The 12,179-nt window shown below is 50.3% G+C and overlaps 7 protein-coding genes across 7 annotated transcripts; 3 read left to right on the top strand and 4 right to left on the bottom strand.

Annotated features, from left to right (window-relative positions):
• Nucleotides 1-102: 102 nt before the first annotated feature.
• Nucleotides 103-678, top strand: Bathy08g03610 (unknown protein; the record flags this gene model as incomplete). The annotated part of the gene is made up of 1 exon (XM_007511567.1): nucleotides 103-678. One exon carries the CDS (start codon nucleotides 103-105, stop codon nucleotides 676-678), a length of 576 nt encoding a protein of 191 aa, XP_007511629.1.
• Nucleotides 679-747: 69 nt separating this feature from the next.
• Bathy08g03600 (hypoxanthine phosphoribosyltransferase) lies at nucleotides 748-1,401 on the bottom strand (the record flags this gene model as incomplete). The annotated part of the gene is made up of 1 exon (XM_007511699.1): nucleotides 748-1,401. One exon carries the CDS (start codon nucleotides 1,399-1,401, stop codon nucleotides 748-750), a length of 654 nt encoding a protein of 217 aa, XP_007511761.1.
• A 112-nt stretch (nucleotides 1,402-1,513) lies between these two features.
• On the bottom strand, nucleotides 1,514-3,055 carry Bathy08g03590 (predicted protein; the record flags this gene model as incomplete). The annotated part of the gene is made up of 1 exon (XM_007511673.1): nucleotides 1,514-3,055. The coding sequence occupies one exon, from the start codon at nucleotides 3,053-3,055 to the stop codon at nucleotides 1,514-1,516; it is 1,542 nt and encodes a 513-aa protein (XP_007511735.1).
• A 218-nt stretch (nucleotides 3,056-3,273) lies between these two features.
• Nucleotides 3,274-6,438, top strand: Bathy08g03580 (predicted protein; the record flags this gene model as incomplete). The annotated part of the gene is made up of 1 exon (XM_007511472.1): nucleotides 3,274-6,438. One exon carries the CDS (start codon nucleotides 3,274-3,276, stop codon nucleotides 6,436-6,438), a length of 3,165 nt encoding a protein of 1,054 aa, XP_007511534.1.
• A 102-nt stretch (nucleotides 6,439-6,540) lies between these two features.
• Nucleotides 6,541-8,964, bottom strand: Bathy08g03570 (predicted protein; the record flags this gene model as incomplete). The annotated part of the gene is made up of 1 exon (XM_007511348.1): nucleotides 6,541-8,964. One exon carries the CDS (start codon nucleotides 8,962-8,964, stop codon nucleotides 6,541-6,543), a length of 2,424 nt encoding a protein of 807 aa, XP_007511410.1.
• Nucleotides 8,965-9,142: 178 nt separating this feature from the next.
• Nucleotides 9,143-10,807, bottom strand: Bathy08g03560 (hypothetical protein PTSG_00864; the record flags this gene model as incomplete). Its single annotated transcript, XM_007511477.1, has 1 exon — nucleotides 9,143-10,807. One exon carries the CDS (start codon nucleotides 10,805-10,807, stop codon nucleotides 9,143-9,145), a length of 1,665 nt encoding a protein of 554 aa, XP_007511539.1.
• Nucleotides 10,808-11,380: 573 nt separating this feature from the next.
• Nucleotides 11,381-11,842, top strand: Bathy08g03550 (predicted protein; the record flags this gene model as incomplete). Its single annotated transcript, XM_007511296.1, has 1 exon — nucleotides 11,381-11,842. The coding sequence occupies one exon, from the start codon at nucleotides 11,381-11,383 to the stop codon at nucleotides 11,840-11,842; it is 462 nt and encodes a 153-aa protein (XP_007511358.1).
• Between the last annotated feature and the right edge of the window lie 337 nt (nucleotides 11,843-12,179).

Here is a 12,179-nt window from a genome sequence, read left to right as displayed (position 1 = left end):
GCTTTTTCTCCACTTCTTCACTCGCGTCGTCTGCGACGCTTTCTTTCCGGCGGAAAAGAGTTTTCAAAGCCATCTCCTCGGACGACCAAAACGAGAGCGACGATGCCCGCGTTACCAACGAGAACAACAGACGACGATAAGACTCCTGACGATGATGATGCTCGTAATGAAAGAACGTCGTACGCTCGAAACAAAACGATCGATTTAAAGCGAGAAAACGTCTACGCGTTGGTACACATTCGAGCGAGAATGTCTTCGTCTTCTTCAACAAGAATAAGAAAAAGAACGAGCGTGTTCGGCCAATCGGAACAAATGTTCACGGAGATTTTACGAAACGCGCTGGAACTCGCGCGAGGTAAAGTCGGGGGAAAAGAGATAACGGATGCCATGCGAGTGGTCCATTTCGAGACGAAGAAGGAGAGCGAAGGAGAATCCGCGATAGGCGCGGTGCGAATGAAGAGGAAGGATTTGGAGTTGTTCGCGTCTGCGATGAAAGAATACGACGCGTTGTACAGAAAAAGAAAGACGAACGATACTAATACTAATAATAATAGCACAGAAGAAGAGGATAGTATTGGTTTGCGGATAGAAGTTTTGCGCGCGGCGAATTCGTTGTTAGATATGGTCGGCGTCGAGAGCGAAAGAGATATGGTCGACGCGTTGCTGTTGAACGAATAATAGTTGTTTCGTGAATACGAATTTAGGATAGGTACTACGCTAGGATAGATACTATAGTATTACACTTCATCATATCATCTCGCGTATGGCCTTCTCCGTCAACACGCCGATGTACGGTAAGCCCCGGTACGCGCCGTTGTAATCTAAGCCAAAGCCGACGACGAACTCGTCCTCGCACTCGATGCCGATGTACAAACCTTCCTCTTTACTCTCCGCATCATTTTCTCTCGCCAGTAACCGTTCAAACGCTTTCGTGTTCTCTTCTCTCCTTCTCGCTTGTTTATTCAGGAGCGTCGCGCAGTGCACGTCTTTCGCGCCTTGAGCGTATAAAGTGTCGCACAAGGTGACCAGAGTGTTGCCGGTATCCACGATATCTTCGATCACGACGACGGTTTTCCCGCGCACGTTTCCTTTCACGTGCACGTTTTTCACTTTCTCGCTCCCGACGCCGGATGCGTTCACGTTTTCGTACGACGTCGCGACGCACGATCCCAGTTCCAAGTCCACTATTACTTCTTCTTCTTCGAGTAACATCTGATGGAGCCGTCGCATGACATCGCTCGCGAAAAACATCGCGCCGGTCATGCACGGGAGGAAAATAACGTTCTCGTACTGCGTCGTTCCGAATCGCGCGTGAATTGCAGACGCGACGTTCTCCACCGCAGAAGCGATATCTTCGTGCGAGTAAAGGACGCGCGAGATTGGATGCTCGCGAAGCTTCATGATGATATTATTATACGATGATGGGACAAAGGCTAATGAGGTTTTAAAGCGGAATTTTGAATTTTTTTGTGCGCGCGGATTCAGACGAGATTTTCACAAAAAGTGCTACGAACTACTCTATCGCGCTTCTTTCTTTCTTTCTTAACGTTTCCTCTCTCACGTTTTCATCCTCCTCGACTTCGCAGTCGCACTCGACGACGCATTCTTTCAGAGTGCTGTTCTTACCGACGCAAGCGCGATCGCCGATGACGCAGTTTACGATTTGACAATTTGCTTCGACGCGAGCGTTCGAGCCGATTACGGAGTTTGTAATCTTCGAATTGGCGCCGACGCGAGCGTCGCGAGAAATGACGGAACGCTTGATGTGCGCTTTTTCGCCGATGGAAACGCCGGGGAGTATCGCACAGTGCGCGCCGATGATGGCTTTACCTCCGAGTTCGACGTCAGAGGCGACGAAGTTTTCGTGTCTCGCGGACGGTTCTCGGCCGACTAAAGATTGCGCCGCGGAAAGAATCTCTTTGCTGATTTCTAGAAAGTGCGGGGTAACGCGCTCGATTTCGCACGCAAAATTATCTCGCTGCTGTTCCGGACGACAAATGATCGCCAAGACGGGCTTTTCGCTGCTCAAAGTACCGCCGTTCTCAACGACGTCGTTTTCTTTACCGTCGTCGCCATTATTCGTAGCCGCCGTATTCCAAAATTGCGCTTTGCACATCTCCGGTACGATGTCATTTTTCAACGACATGAAGCTCTTCACACCATCATTACTCCTCGCTAACGATACTTTCTTCAAGCATTTCACCAACGCCGCCGTTGAAAAACAATACACTCGCACGTCTCTGTACCGCACGCTCGCTCGAACGTTGCCGACAGAATCTAACGCCGATCGATTAATCTTCACCGTCTTCTCGCTCTCGCTCGAGGAAAACACTAACCTCTTGATCATCAACTTCTTACTCTTCCTATTCCTACTCGTACTACTCCTCTCTTCCACATCGTCGCTCAAACCGATATACTTCGCGTTCTTCGGCGCGCGTCCGTATTTGGTGTCGATTTCATCCCACGCTCTCCTCTCGGACATCAAAACCGTCAGCGACGCGTCCAGACGCCGGTGCGCCGTGACGATCTCCTCCAGCGGGACGTCAAACACCGTCTTGTGCGAAACGACCAAAACGTTTTCGTCGTCTGATTCGTTCATCTCCGTCGTCAGCACCTCTCTCAACGCGTTCGCGTCGCCGCCTTTGCCTTCGACTTCGAGGACTTCGAATCTCACTTTCTTCTCCTTCGTCGTCGTCAAAGTCGTGCTCTTGTTCGAAGACGACGAAGGTAAAGAAGACGAAGACGCATGCGTCGTCGTCATTTTCTCGCACAACTCTTTCGCGAACTGCGCGTCTTCTCTCTCCACCAACACCACGCACGACGTCACGAGAGAAGAACACTTTTGCACGGATTCGATCGCGTATTGCAACAACGGCTTAAACACGAGCAACAGGTCGACATCGCTCGCGCTCGAAAAACTTTCGCCATTGCCCCCCTTCTTCTTCTTCTTCTTCTCGTCGTTGTTGTTGTTGTTCTTCTTCTCGTCCTCCTCCTTTCTCTCTCCCTGCGTTTCCTTTCTCTCGCGTTCTCCGACTGCGAGGATGATCGCTCTCATAGTCTTACGCAAGAGCAGTGGAGAACTTTAAGTGCGGGGAAAGAAAACCTTCCCGAGACGGCAAAACGATCAACACACGAATACGTAACGAACGCGTAACGAGAACGCGAGAACAACAAGAACGAGAGCAAGAGTGGACTCTCTCTGGTGTGTTTCTCGTCCTCTCCTCTTCTTCTTTGTCTTCGTGTTGGTGTTATCGAGAGCGTTCGTTCGTCATCATGGGAGGAGGAAACGCGAACACCGACGAAGGGATGAGCGCGAACCTTTCGCAGCTGAAACGGAAAGCGCAAACGAAAGTGAAAGAGTTCATCCACACGGCGCAAGCGAAACGGGAACAAGTGGAACGCGAACTTTCGATTGGAGGTGATGGTTCTGGTCATCAAGACGGGAAGCACTCGCTCGCGTTCAAGTGCGTGCGCTTAAGAGAACTCGTGAGATTGGTTCGTAACGCGAAAACGAAACAAGAGGAACGATCGATAGTGGCGAAAGAATCCGCGGCGATACGAGACGCGTTCGCGGACGCGAAACTGTCCAACATGTTTCGACACAGGAACGTGGCGAAGTTGTTGTTCGTGCACATGCTGGGGTACCCGACGCATTTCGGGCAGATGGAGTGCGTGCAGTTGACGGCGATGGCGGATTACGCGAATAAACGGTTGGGGTATTTAGGATTGATGACGCTGATGGACGAACGCTCGGAAGTGACGATGCTGATTACGAACAGCGTGAAGAGCGATTTGATGAGTAAGAATGTGTACGTGGTTGGGTTAGGGTTGTGCGCGTTGGGGAACATATGCACCAGCGAGATGGCTCGAGACGTGAGCGAGGAGGTGAGGAAGTTGATGCTGTCGAAGAACAGCTACGTGAGGAAGAAGGCGGCGCTGTGCGCGATTCGAGTGGCGAAGAAAGTGCCCGAGTTAGCGGAGAGTTTTCTAGATCCGTGCGAGAGGTTGTTGAACGACAGACATCACGGCGTTTTGTTAGCCGCGGTGACGTTAGCGTATAGGTTGTGCGAAGGACCGTCGGACGTTTTTGAGGATACCGAGGACGTGAGGAAAGCGGACGAGATTGACGGCGAGTTTGACGAAGACGCCGCCGATCGAGCAACCGAACGATTGAGAAAGAAAGTCGGTTCGTTGTGTAAAGTTTTGAAAGCGTTGAATTCACAGCAGACGAAGAAAAAGAGCGTCGGTTCCTCGAGCGCGAATAATAATAATAATAATAATAGTAATAATCAACAAAGCGAACACGACGTCGGAGGTCACTCGGATCCGTTTTTACAGGTGCACATTTTAAAACTTCTGAAAGTATTAGGCCGAGGATGTAGCGAGACGTCGGACGAAATGTCAGACACCTTAGCGCACGTGGCTTCCAACACGGAGTTTTCGAGCAAAAATTTTGCCGGCGCTTCGATCTTGTTGGAATGCGTCGAGTGCATCGTAGAAACGGAATCGGTTGGTGGATTAAGAGTGTTAGCGGTGAATATTCTCGGGAAGTTTTTAGCGAGTAAAGAAAACAACGCAAAGTATGTCGCGTTGACGGCGTTATCGTCCGTGGTTAAAATTGATCAAGGCGCGGTGCAGAGACATCGAAAAACTATAGTCGAGTGCGTGAAGGATTCCGACGTGAGCATTCGGAAATCGGCGTTAAACTTAGTGTATAATTTAGTTAACGCGAGTAACGTTCGAACGTTAGTGCCGGAACTTTTAGAGTACCTCAAAGTTGCGGACAAAGAGTTCAAACGCGATTTAACGAAACGCATCGTAACGCTCATAGGAGAAAATGCGCCGGATGATCGTTGGCGATGCGAAATGACCGTGGAGACGTTTCGTCAGGCGGGAGAATACGTGGACGATGTGGACCAAAGAACTTTTTGCGGCGTCGTGTCGCGAGGAGACGAAAAGTTGCAAGCCTTGATTGGCCGGAGCATGTTCAAAGCGTGCGTAGATTTAGGAGAGAACGCAACGCAGCAGTTGAAATCGACGACGTGTTGGGTGTGTGGCGAGTTTGCGGATTGCATAGCGCACGTGCCGACGTTGGAAAACGAAGAGAAGAATACCGTGACGATTCAAGATATTGCCGCGTTGTTGAAAGTATTCTTGAGAGACGCGAAAGAAAGTGAAATTACGAAACAATACGCGTTGACGGCAATGACAAAAGTAACGGCGAGAGATCAATCGCAAGCTGCGCAAGCGATTGACGCGATGAAGCCATTACAAGCATCCGTTGACTTGGAATTGCAAGCCAGGGCGTGCGAATATTCGCACATCATTGAAGCCGGGTCGGAGGTGTTGACGACGGTGATGGAACGCGTGCCGCCGCCGGAAGCGCCGAAATTCGTCGAGTTGGGGAAAAAGAAACGACGAAAATCGTTAGTTACCAGTAACGCTCGAGCGGTTGGTGAGGAGAACACGAGCGAAAGCGCCGCGTTAGGAGACTTGCTCGATTTTGGCGGTGAAAATGATGTGGTGCAAACGAGTGCTACAGTCGCAAACTCGCCGCCGGCGGCGTCAAAGGTGGTGCTCGCCGCGGCGAATGTGTTGGACGATCTCTTCGCTGACATCGAATCTGTGCCTGCGTCTGCGCCAGTTGCGCCTCCTTCTCCTTCACACGTGACTGCGCAAGTTGTATTGAAGCAACCACCGGAAATTCATCACTCTCCGCAAGTCTCTTTGGATGATTTATTAGGAGGCGACGTTTCCATTTCCTCCGCTCCGGCATCTGCGTCGAAACCGCCGCAATCGAACAGTACTGATCCTCTCGCAGATTTATTCGGCGACGCGTCTTCGACGCCTGTTCAATTGAATTCAAATCTTGGACCGATAGCAGCGTCAGTGGCAACGCCGTCATCTGCGACTGGCTTACTAGACGCGTTTGACGCCTCAACTCCGGCGAGTGCGGCACCGGTGAGCACCGCCGCAAAAGCTTCGGCATCGCCTTTGGACGATATGCTCAGTGGTTTGAGTATGGACGCGCTACCTGCTCCTTCGCCACAACCTCCAAAGCCAAAGTCACCGAAGACTTGTGCGTTCACTGCGCACAACTCGCAACCTTTGACAATCGTCTTTGAATGTACTAAAGACTCCGTCGATTCGAAGAAAACAACCATTCTCGCAAAGGTGACATCTGTGAGTCCGGTTTCGAACGTCGCGTTACAATCAGCCGTGCCCAAGTCCATGACCGTAGTTTTAGAACACGCTTCTGGAAGTGCGCTGAAGGGCAGCGGTGAAAGCGAGATACTCACACAAATTATGCGCGTCGAAAACTCCATGCACGGTGAGAAAGCGTTGGCGATGAAACTGCGCGTTTCGTACGTGGACGACGCATCGGGAGCAGAAAAAGTGGAAATGGTCACGGTAGCCGGTTTCCCGTCGAAATTCTAGTAAGTTTAGTCTCTCCAGCAGAGTGAGTGAAAATACATTTGATACACACAAAATACATGATAATAAAATACATAATCAATGGCTGTTCTACATCTAGTACATCTACTTTTCGTTTGCGAAATCTGCGACGCGATTTGAGCTTTCAAACACGGTAAATTCGCGCAAATCAATGAGTGCTTTTATATCGCCGTCGTCGCTGAATATCACACCAATCTCACACTCGGCTTGTTTAAATCTGTTCATATTCGTCTCCATCGTTTCCTCGGCGGATAGAATACACCCGATTGGTTCCATGACATCTTTTGCTTTCATCTCGACGTCATAGTACCCGTCTTTGTTCCCGTCGACCGCGTTCGCGAGCGCTACGACGGAGATGACACCGATTGGAGTTTTATACGCGGCGCTCTCCTCGATGAATTTATCGTACACTATAGCGTGTGAAGTCGTCGCTAACGATCCACCATGCCTCTCTTCCATCATTTTTTTAGCGACGTCTTTCAGTTTTGCATCTTTGTATACTTTCGCGCACGTTTTCGAAACGTCCACCAACGCGGCGCTTTCGTGTAAAACTTTCGCAGCGGCAGATCTTCGCGTCGTCGAAGTCGTCGTCGTTTCCGTTTCCGTTCCTTCAAAACCAACTCGAGCGAAGTTATCGTAAATCGACGTCGCCGATTTTGATTCTCGATCGTCAATTTTGGCGAATTCATCGAACGATACGTTCGCGAACCCGTCGCCGGAATCCATGGACGCTTCTTCAAAAATTAAACCCGCGGTTTGTTGCGTGTCGAACCAAGCGTCGGCGGATTTCACCGCCCAGCTCGCCACACCAACTGTTCCCATGAGCGGTAAAATAATTTTCGCGTTCCCGGTCAACTCAAACAACAACAAAATTGCCGTCAAAGGCACGCGACACACGGATGCCAACACGCCAGCCATCCCGACCAACGCGTACGCCTGCGGCGGTGCGACTTCAATCAAATTGGACATCGAGTCCATGTGCGCGAGAAATCCACCATAAGATGCACCTAAAGCGGCGCCCATAAACAAAGACGGGGCGTACACACCACCGACTAACCCGCTCGATCGACATAAACTCGTCGCTAGCAGTTTTGCCGCGATCAACTGCACCAACAACTCTGGTTTATAAATTTGTAACACGTCCGTCGTTAACAACGCGTTGACGTTATCGAACCCGTTGTAGGACACTTCGGGGTAAAATATGGAAAAGATGCCCAAGGCGAACCCACCTAACGGTGCTTGCGCGTATCTCGGTATCCCAAATCCACTCTTTGCGTGCGAATCGCTCAAAAAACCGGCTAAATCCGTGGTGCGATTGGAGACGCCTCGGAAAATAATCGCCGTCGCGCCGCACAACAACCCGAGCGGCAAATACAACGGTAACTCTGCTAAAGTCAACAATTCAAACGGTGGCACGTTGAAACTCGGAGACTCGCCCAACAACAAATTCGTCATCGTTCCCGCTAAAACAGCGGCCACGATGACCATCTCCGTCGTCGACGCGTTGTTAAACTGCTGCTGACCAAACGTATACGTCGAATTCCGAGCTAACACGCTTTCGAACCCGAAAAAGAGGCCGGCTATGGGCGCCCCGAACCCCGCGGACAAGCCCGCCGCCGCTCCCGCCGCGAGCAACCCAACGTTTCCGACGCTACTACTAATATTACTATTTCCGTTACTGTTGTTGTTGTTGTTGTTGTTGTTGTTGTTTATGCTTTTCTTTTCGTCGACGCCAAACGCTTTCAATTCGAAATAACTCGCCACTCTCCCGACGCCGCTACTCACCGCCGCGCCAATCTCCACGCTTGGTCCTTCCGGTCCTAAACTCGCCCCCGTGCCTAAAGTTACCACCGCGGCGACTGTTTTCAACACCGTTTTCTTCACGTCTTCTACTACCACACTCGATGTCTTCGTCGCGTTTTTGTTCTCTTCCTCCCTCGTCGAGACCGCCGCCGCCGCCGTCGCCGCTCGAGACGTCGCGGTACCAACCGCCTCCTCCCCGAGAAACGATCCGCCGGCTACGTCCCTCAACGCCGAAACCACGCACCCGCCTAATGTAGGCACGATCACTTGTAACGAGTGGCTCACGAACGACGCGTTTCCGCTGTTTTGACTCAACGTTTGAAACTTATTCAGCAACATCTCGTTCGTCGTTTCCGTCGTTAAAACATCAACATCCGTTTCCGATGGTGCCACGAGAAACGTTTGAAACGTAAAATCAAACACCGACGCGTGCACGTGACTCTCGGCTAAGTTGAACGCGGAAACTGCGAGACCGGTCGTCACGCCAACCGCCACGGCGACGAGGAGAAGTTCCGAATTGTTCGGGTCGTTTTCCCTTTGCGTCGTCGATGATTTTACGACGACGAAGAGTTGTTGTTTACGATGACGACGATGAGGATGATGATTTTTAATTGAAAAGGATGATCGAGAGAAGAGACGACGATGCTTTTGCTTTTGCTGCTGGAAACAGGACACACACGACGACCTCGACGATGTCGTCGTCATCCTTCTCGTTGTTCGTGCTCAAAAAGTGAGCGAAAACGGTCTCCTCTTACTACTCTTGGGAAATCCAACGTATCTGCAATGGTACATGAATACAGCGCGCTATGACTACTCGTATTATTACTACTACTCTAAAACTATTACTGCTAGTATTGCGCGAACAAAAACGCGATTGATTTTTTCAAGGTCTGGGAACGTCTTTCATTTCCATCCGCGCGACTCGAATGCCGAAGCACGTCAGCTGACCTCTCGCGCCGTACATGACGGAATACGCGACGAGTAAGTATTTCCCGTCCTTGGTCCAGTGGATGGTCGGGTAGGCGTATTGCATCGCGCCTGGCTTTAACAAGGATTTGTCCAACTCTGGTTTGATTATTTCTCGCATACCGCCGGGTTCGATTTTCGCGAACGGTTTCCAAGAGTCGACGCCGTCGGTGGATTTGCTGACGGCGAGGACGAGCGGGTCTCGGGTGCGCGGGTGGTGGTTGTACGCTGCGACGAAGAATGATTTTGAAGGGGAAGAGGAAGAAGACAAAGTTTTTTCGTCGACGTTGTCGTAGGCGTCGTAAGTATCGCCATCGTCGATGCGAATGGTGTGCATTTTCGAGTTTGGATTCGGCAACGTCGTCTCGGAAGCTTCGGTCCAGGTTTTGCCGTTGTCTCTCGAAAGACTGACGAACGCGACGCCCGATTTGGTTCGAAAATGTTGCACCAACACGTTGTTCGTCCTTCCTCCTTTGTTGTTGTTGTTCTCTTTCTTCTTCGTCGTCTTCCTTCTTTCACTCTTTCTCTCGACGACGGTATTTTCAATCAACCACGACTCGCCTTTCGTAGCTGTTAAATTCCCAAACACTTCCCACGTCAACCCTTGATCCATAGATCGTATAACTCCCGCGCTACCTTTCCTCAACAGACTCGCATCTTTCACCTCGCTCTTCATCTGTGGACACGTCTTCCCGGGCTCTCTCCAAAAAGGCAACACCCACGACCCGTCTTCCAACTCCACCAACGTATTCGCTATAACTTTCGGCATCCCGTCTTCGCTTCCGTAGGATAAAATAACCTGTCCACTCGACCACGTCTTCCCGTTATCGTCGCTCACTTTATACACGACGTCCCCGCCCGGTGAGTGTCTTAACGCGTTTCTCGACTGGTCGTAATACCGACACTTCCTCGAACTCACCGTGTATAACAAAAACACTCTCTGTCCGCTCACTTTCAGAACCGGCGTCCAAACCGGGAGCTGATCGTCCTTCGCGATCATTTCCGGTCTCGAAAACGTCACGCCATTATCTCTCGATATCGCCCAATAGAGAGCTTGCCGGATGGACCCTTCGTATTCCGTCGGTGACGCTTGAAACGCAACCGCGATGGATCCGTCCGGTAACTCAGTCGGCATCGCCATGTGCATGTATTTGAATTCAGATTCACTTTCAAAACTCCTTTTACTGCTCTTCGAACCCGTGAAAGTCGTCTCGGACGGTAACTCGTGTCCTTTCGCGACCCAGGAGTACGCGATTTTACCGTTCGTCGGTGTGAACGCGTATTTATGATGACTTTGATGAACATCGACTTTAGTATTCGTATTCTCATTCAAAGCGTTGTTCGAAACAACGACCTGATGAACGTCGTTTCTGATAACCAGAACGGCCGCGAAAACGATCAGAGAAGAAACCACGACATCGACACATAAAAACCAACACCGTTTGCTGCGACGAAATCGTTGTTTTTTTACATCATTTTCTTCCTCCTCCTCCTCGTCGTCGAAGCGCTCGAACATCTTCGACGCCTCTTTCTCGTCAGTGGAGAGAGACGCGTGCGTTGCTTTTCCCCAAACGAAGGACATTTCAAATTTAGGGTAGCGTATTAAACCCTAAATAGAATTTTTGCTCTGAAAAAGTGGATAAATTGGATAAATAATATCTCCGCTGACTCTCTCTCTCTCTCTCTCTTTCTTTCCTTTGCGACTGTCTGTCTGGTTTTACTACCGCGTGGATTTTGTTGAAAGAGAGAAGTGATTATGACGACGACCATGCTTTCGACGAGAATCGGGGGGGTTGTTTTTAGGACGACTACGACTACGGTTGTTCGAAGAAGTTTAAGAAAATCATCATCATCTTCGCGACGTCATTCACATTACGTCCAAAAGTTTTCGAGAGCGACGAGCGCTTCTTCGACGAACACGAGTTCAGGCGAGTGCGACCTCGTCGAGTGCGAGGCGAATTTTGGTGAAGAAGGAGGAGAAGTTAAAGGCGCGAAAATCAACGGCAAAGAAATCTCCGCATCTGCGATGCGACGTTTAACACTCACGAACCAATTTAACGAACAAGTCGTTTTACCTCAAACCGAGAATAAGAAAGACGTCGTTGTGTATTTGCGCCACCTCGGGTGACTGTTCTGTTGGTCTTTTGCGAACAGCATGAGTTCAAAAAGACCGGAGATTCAAAAATTAGGCGGCGATATTACGTTCATTTCGGTATCGCCGACGGCGGAGAAGCTGCGAAAGTTTCTCGAACTCAATCCGGAGGTGCCGGCGGATCGCGTCTTCGTCGACACGTCGAAGACGTTCGAGGCTTATAAAGCGGCCGGGTTCGGGAATTTAACAGACGTGGATAAATCGACGAAACCGGAGATGAAACCTCCCGGGTTTAGTTTGCAAGACTGGTGGAAGTACATCACCAACGTCATCGCGTTGTCTCCCATCGACCCGAACGAAAAACTCACGGGTCCTCCCGAAGGCGTTTTGCGTCTCGGCGGGACGTTCGTTTTGAACGGCGACGACATCGCATTCGCTTGGGCGGATGCGGTCCCTGGCGCGCACCCTGAACCCGAAGACGTCGTCAAAGCCGCCAGAGACGCGTGGGGGTCCTCGTCCGCTTAAATCTTAAATCGCTCTCTTTTTAAAAGAAATACATTAAACAACAACAACAACAACAACAACCGCGGCGGCGTGCGACGACATCCGCGCCTCCCAAAAGCCATCGCGACGAAGAAAACCGTGACGCTTAAACTATAAAAAGACTCATACATGTACTATAGTTTTAGCCGATATACTAAACGTCGTACAATACACCGTGTAATATAACTTGCTTACATCCAATTTTACCACCCTAAACCAATGTATTTCGGGAAACTTTTCTTTTACGTACGGTTGAAACCACACACAAATACGACGTACGTAAACGCGGAGAGAGAGAGCACGCGGAGAAGAGAGAGAT

This window comes from Bathycoccus prasinos (assembly GCF_002220235.1).
Source record: "Bathycoccus prasinos genomic : Chromosome_8".
NCBI lineage: Eukaryota > Viridiplantae > Chlorophyta > Mamiellophyceae > Mamiellales > Bathycoccaceae > Bathycoccus > Bathycoccus prasinos.
This window is presented reverse-complemented; position numbering and strand designations above follow the sequence as displayed.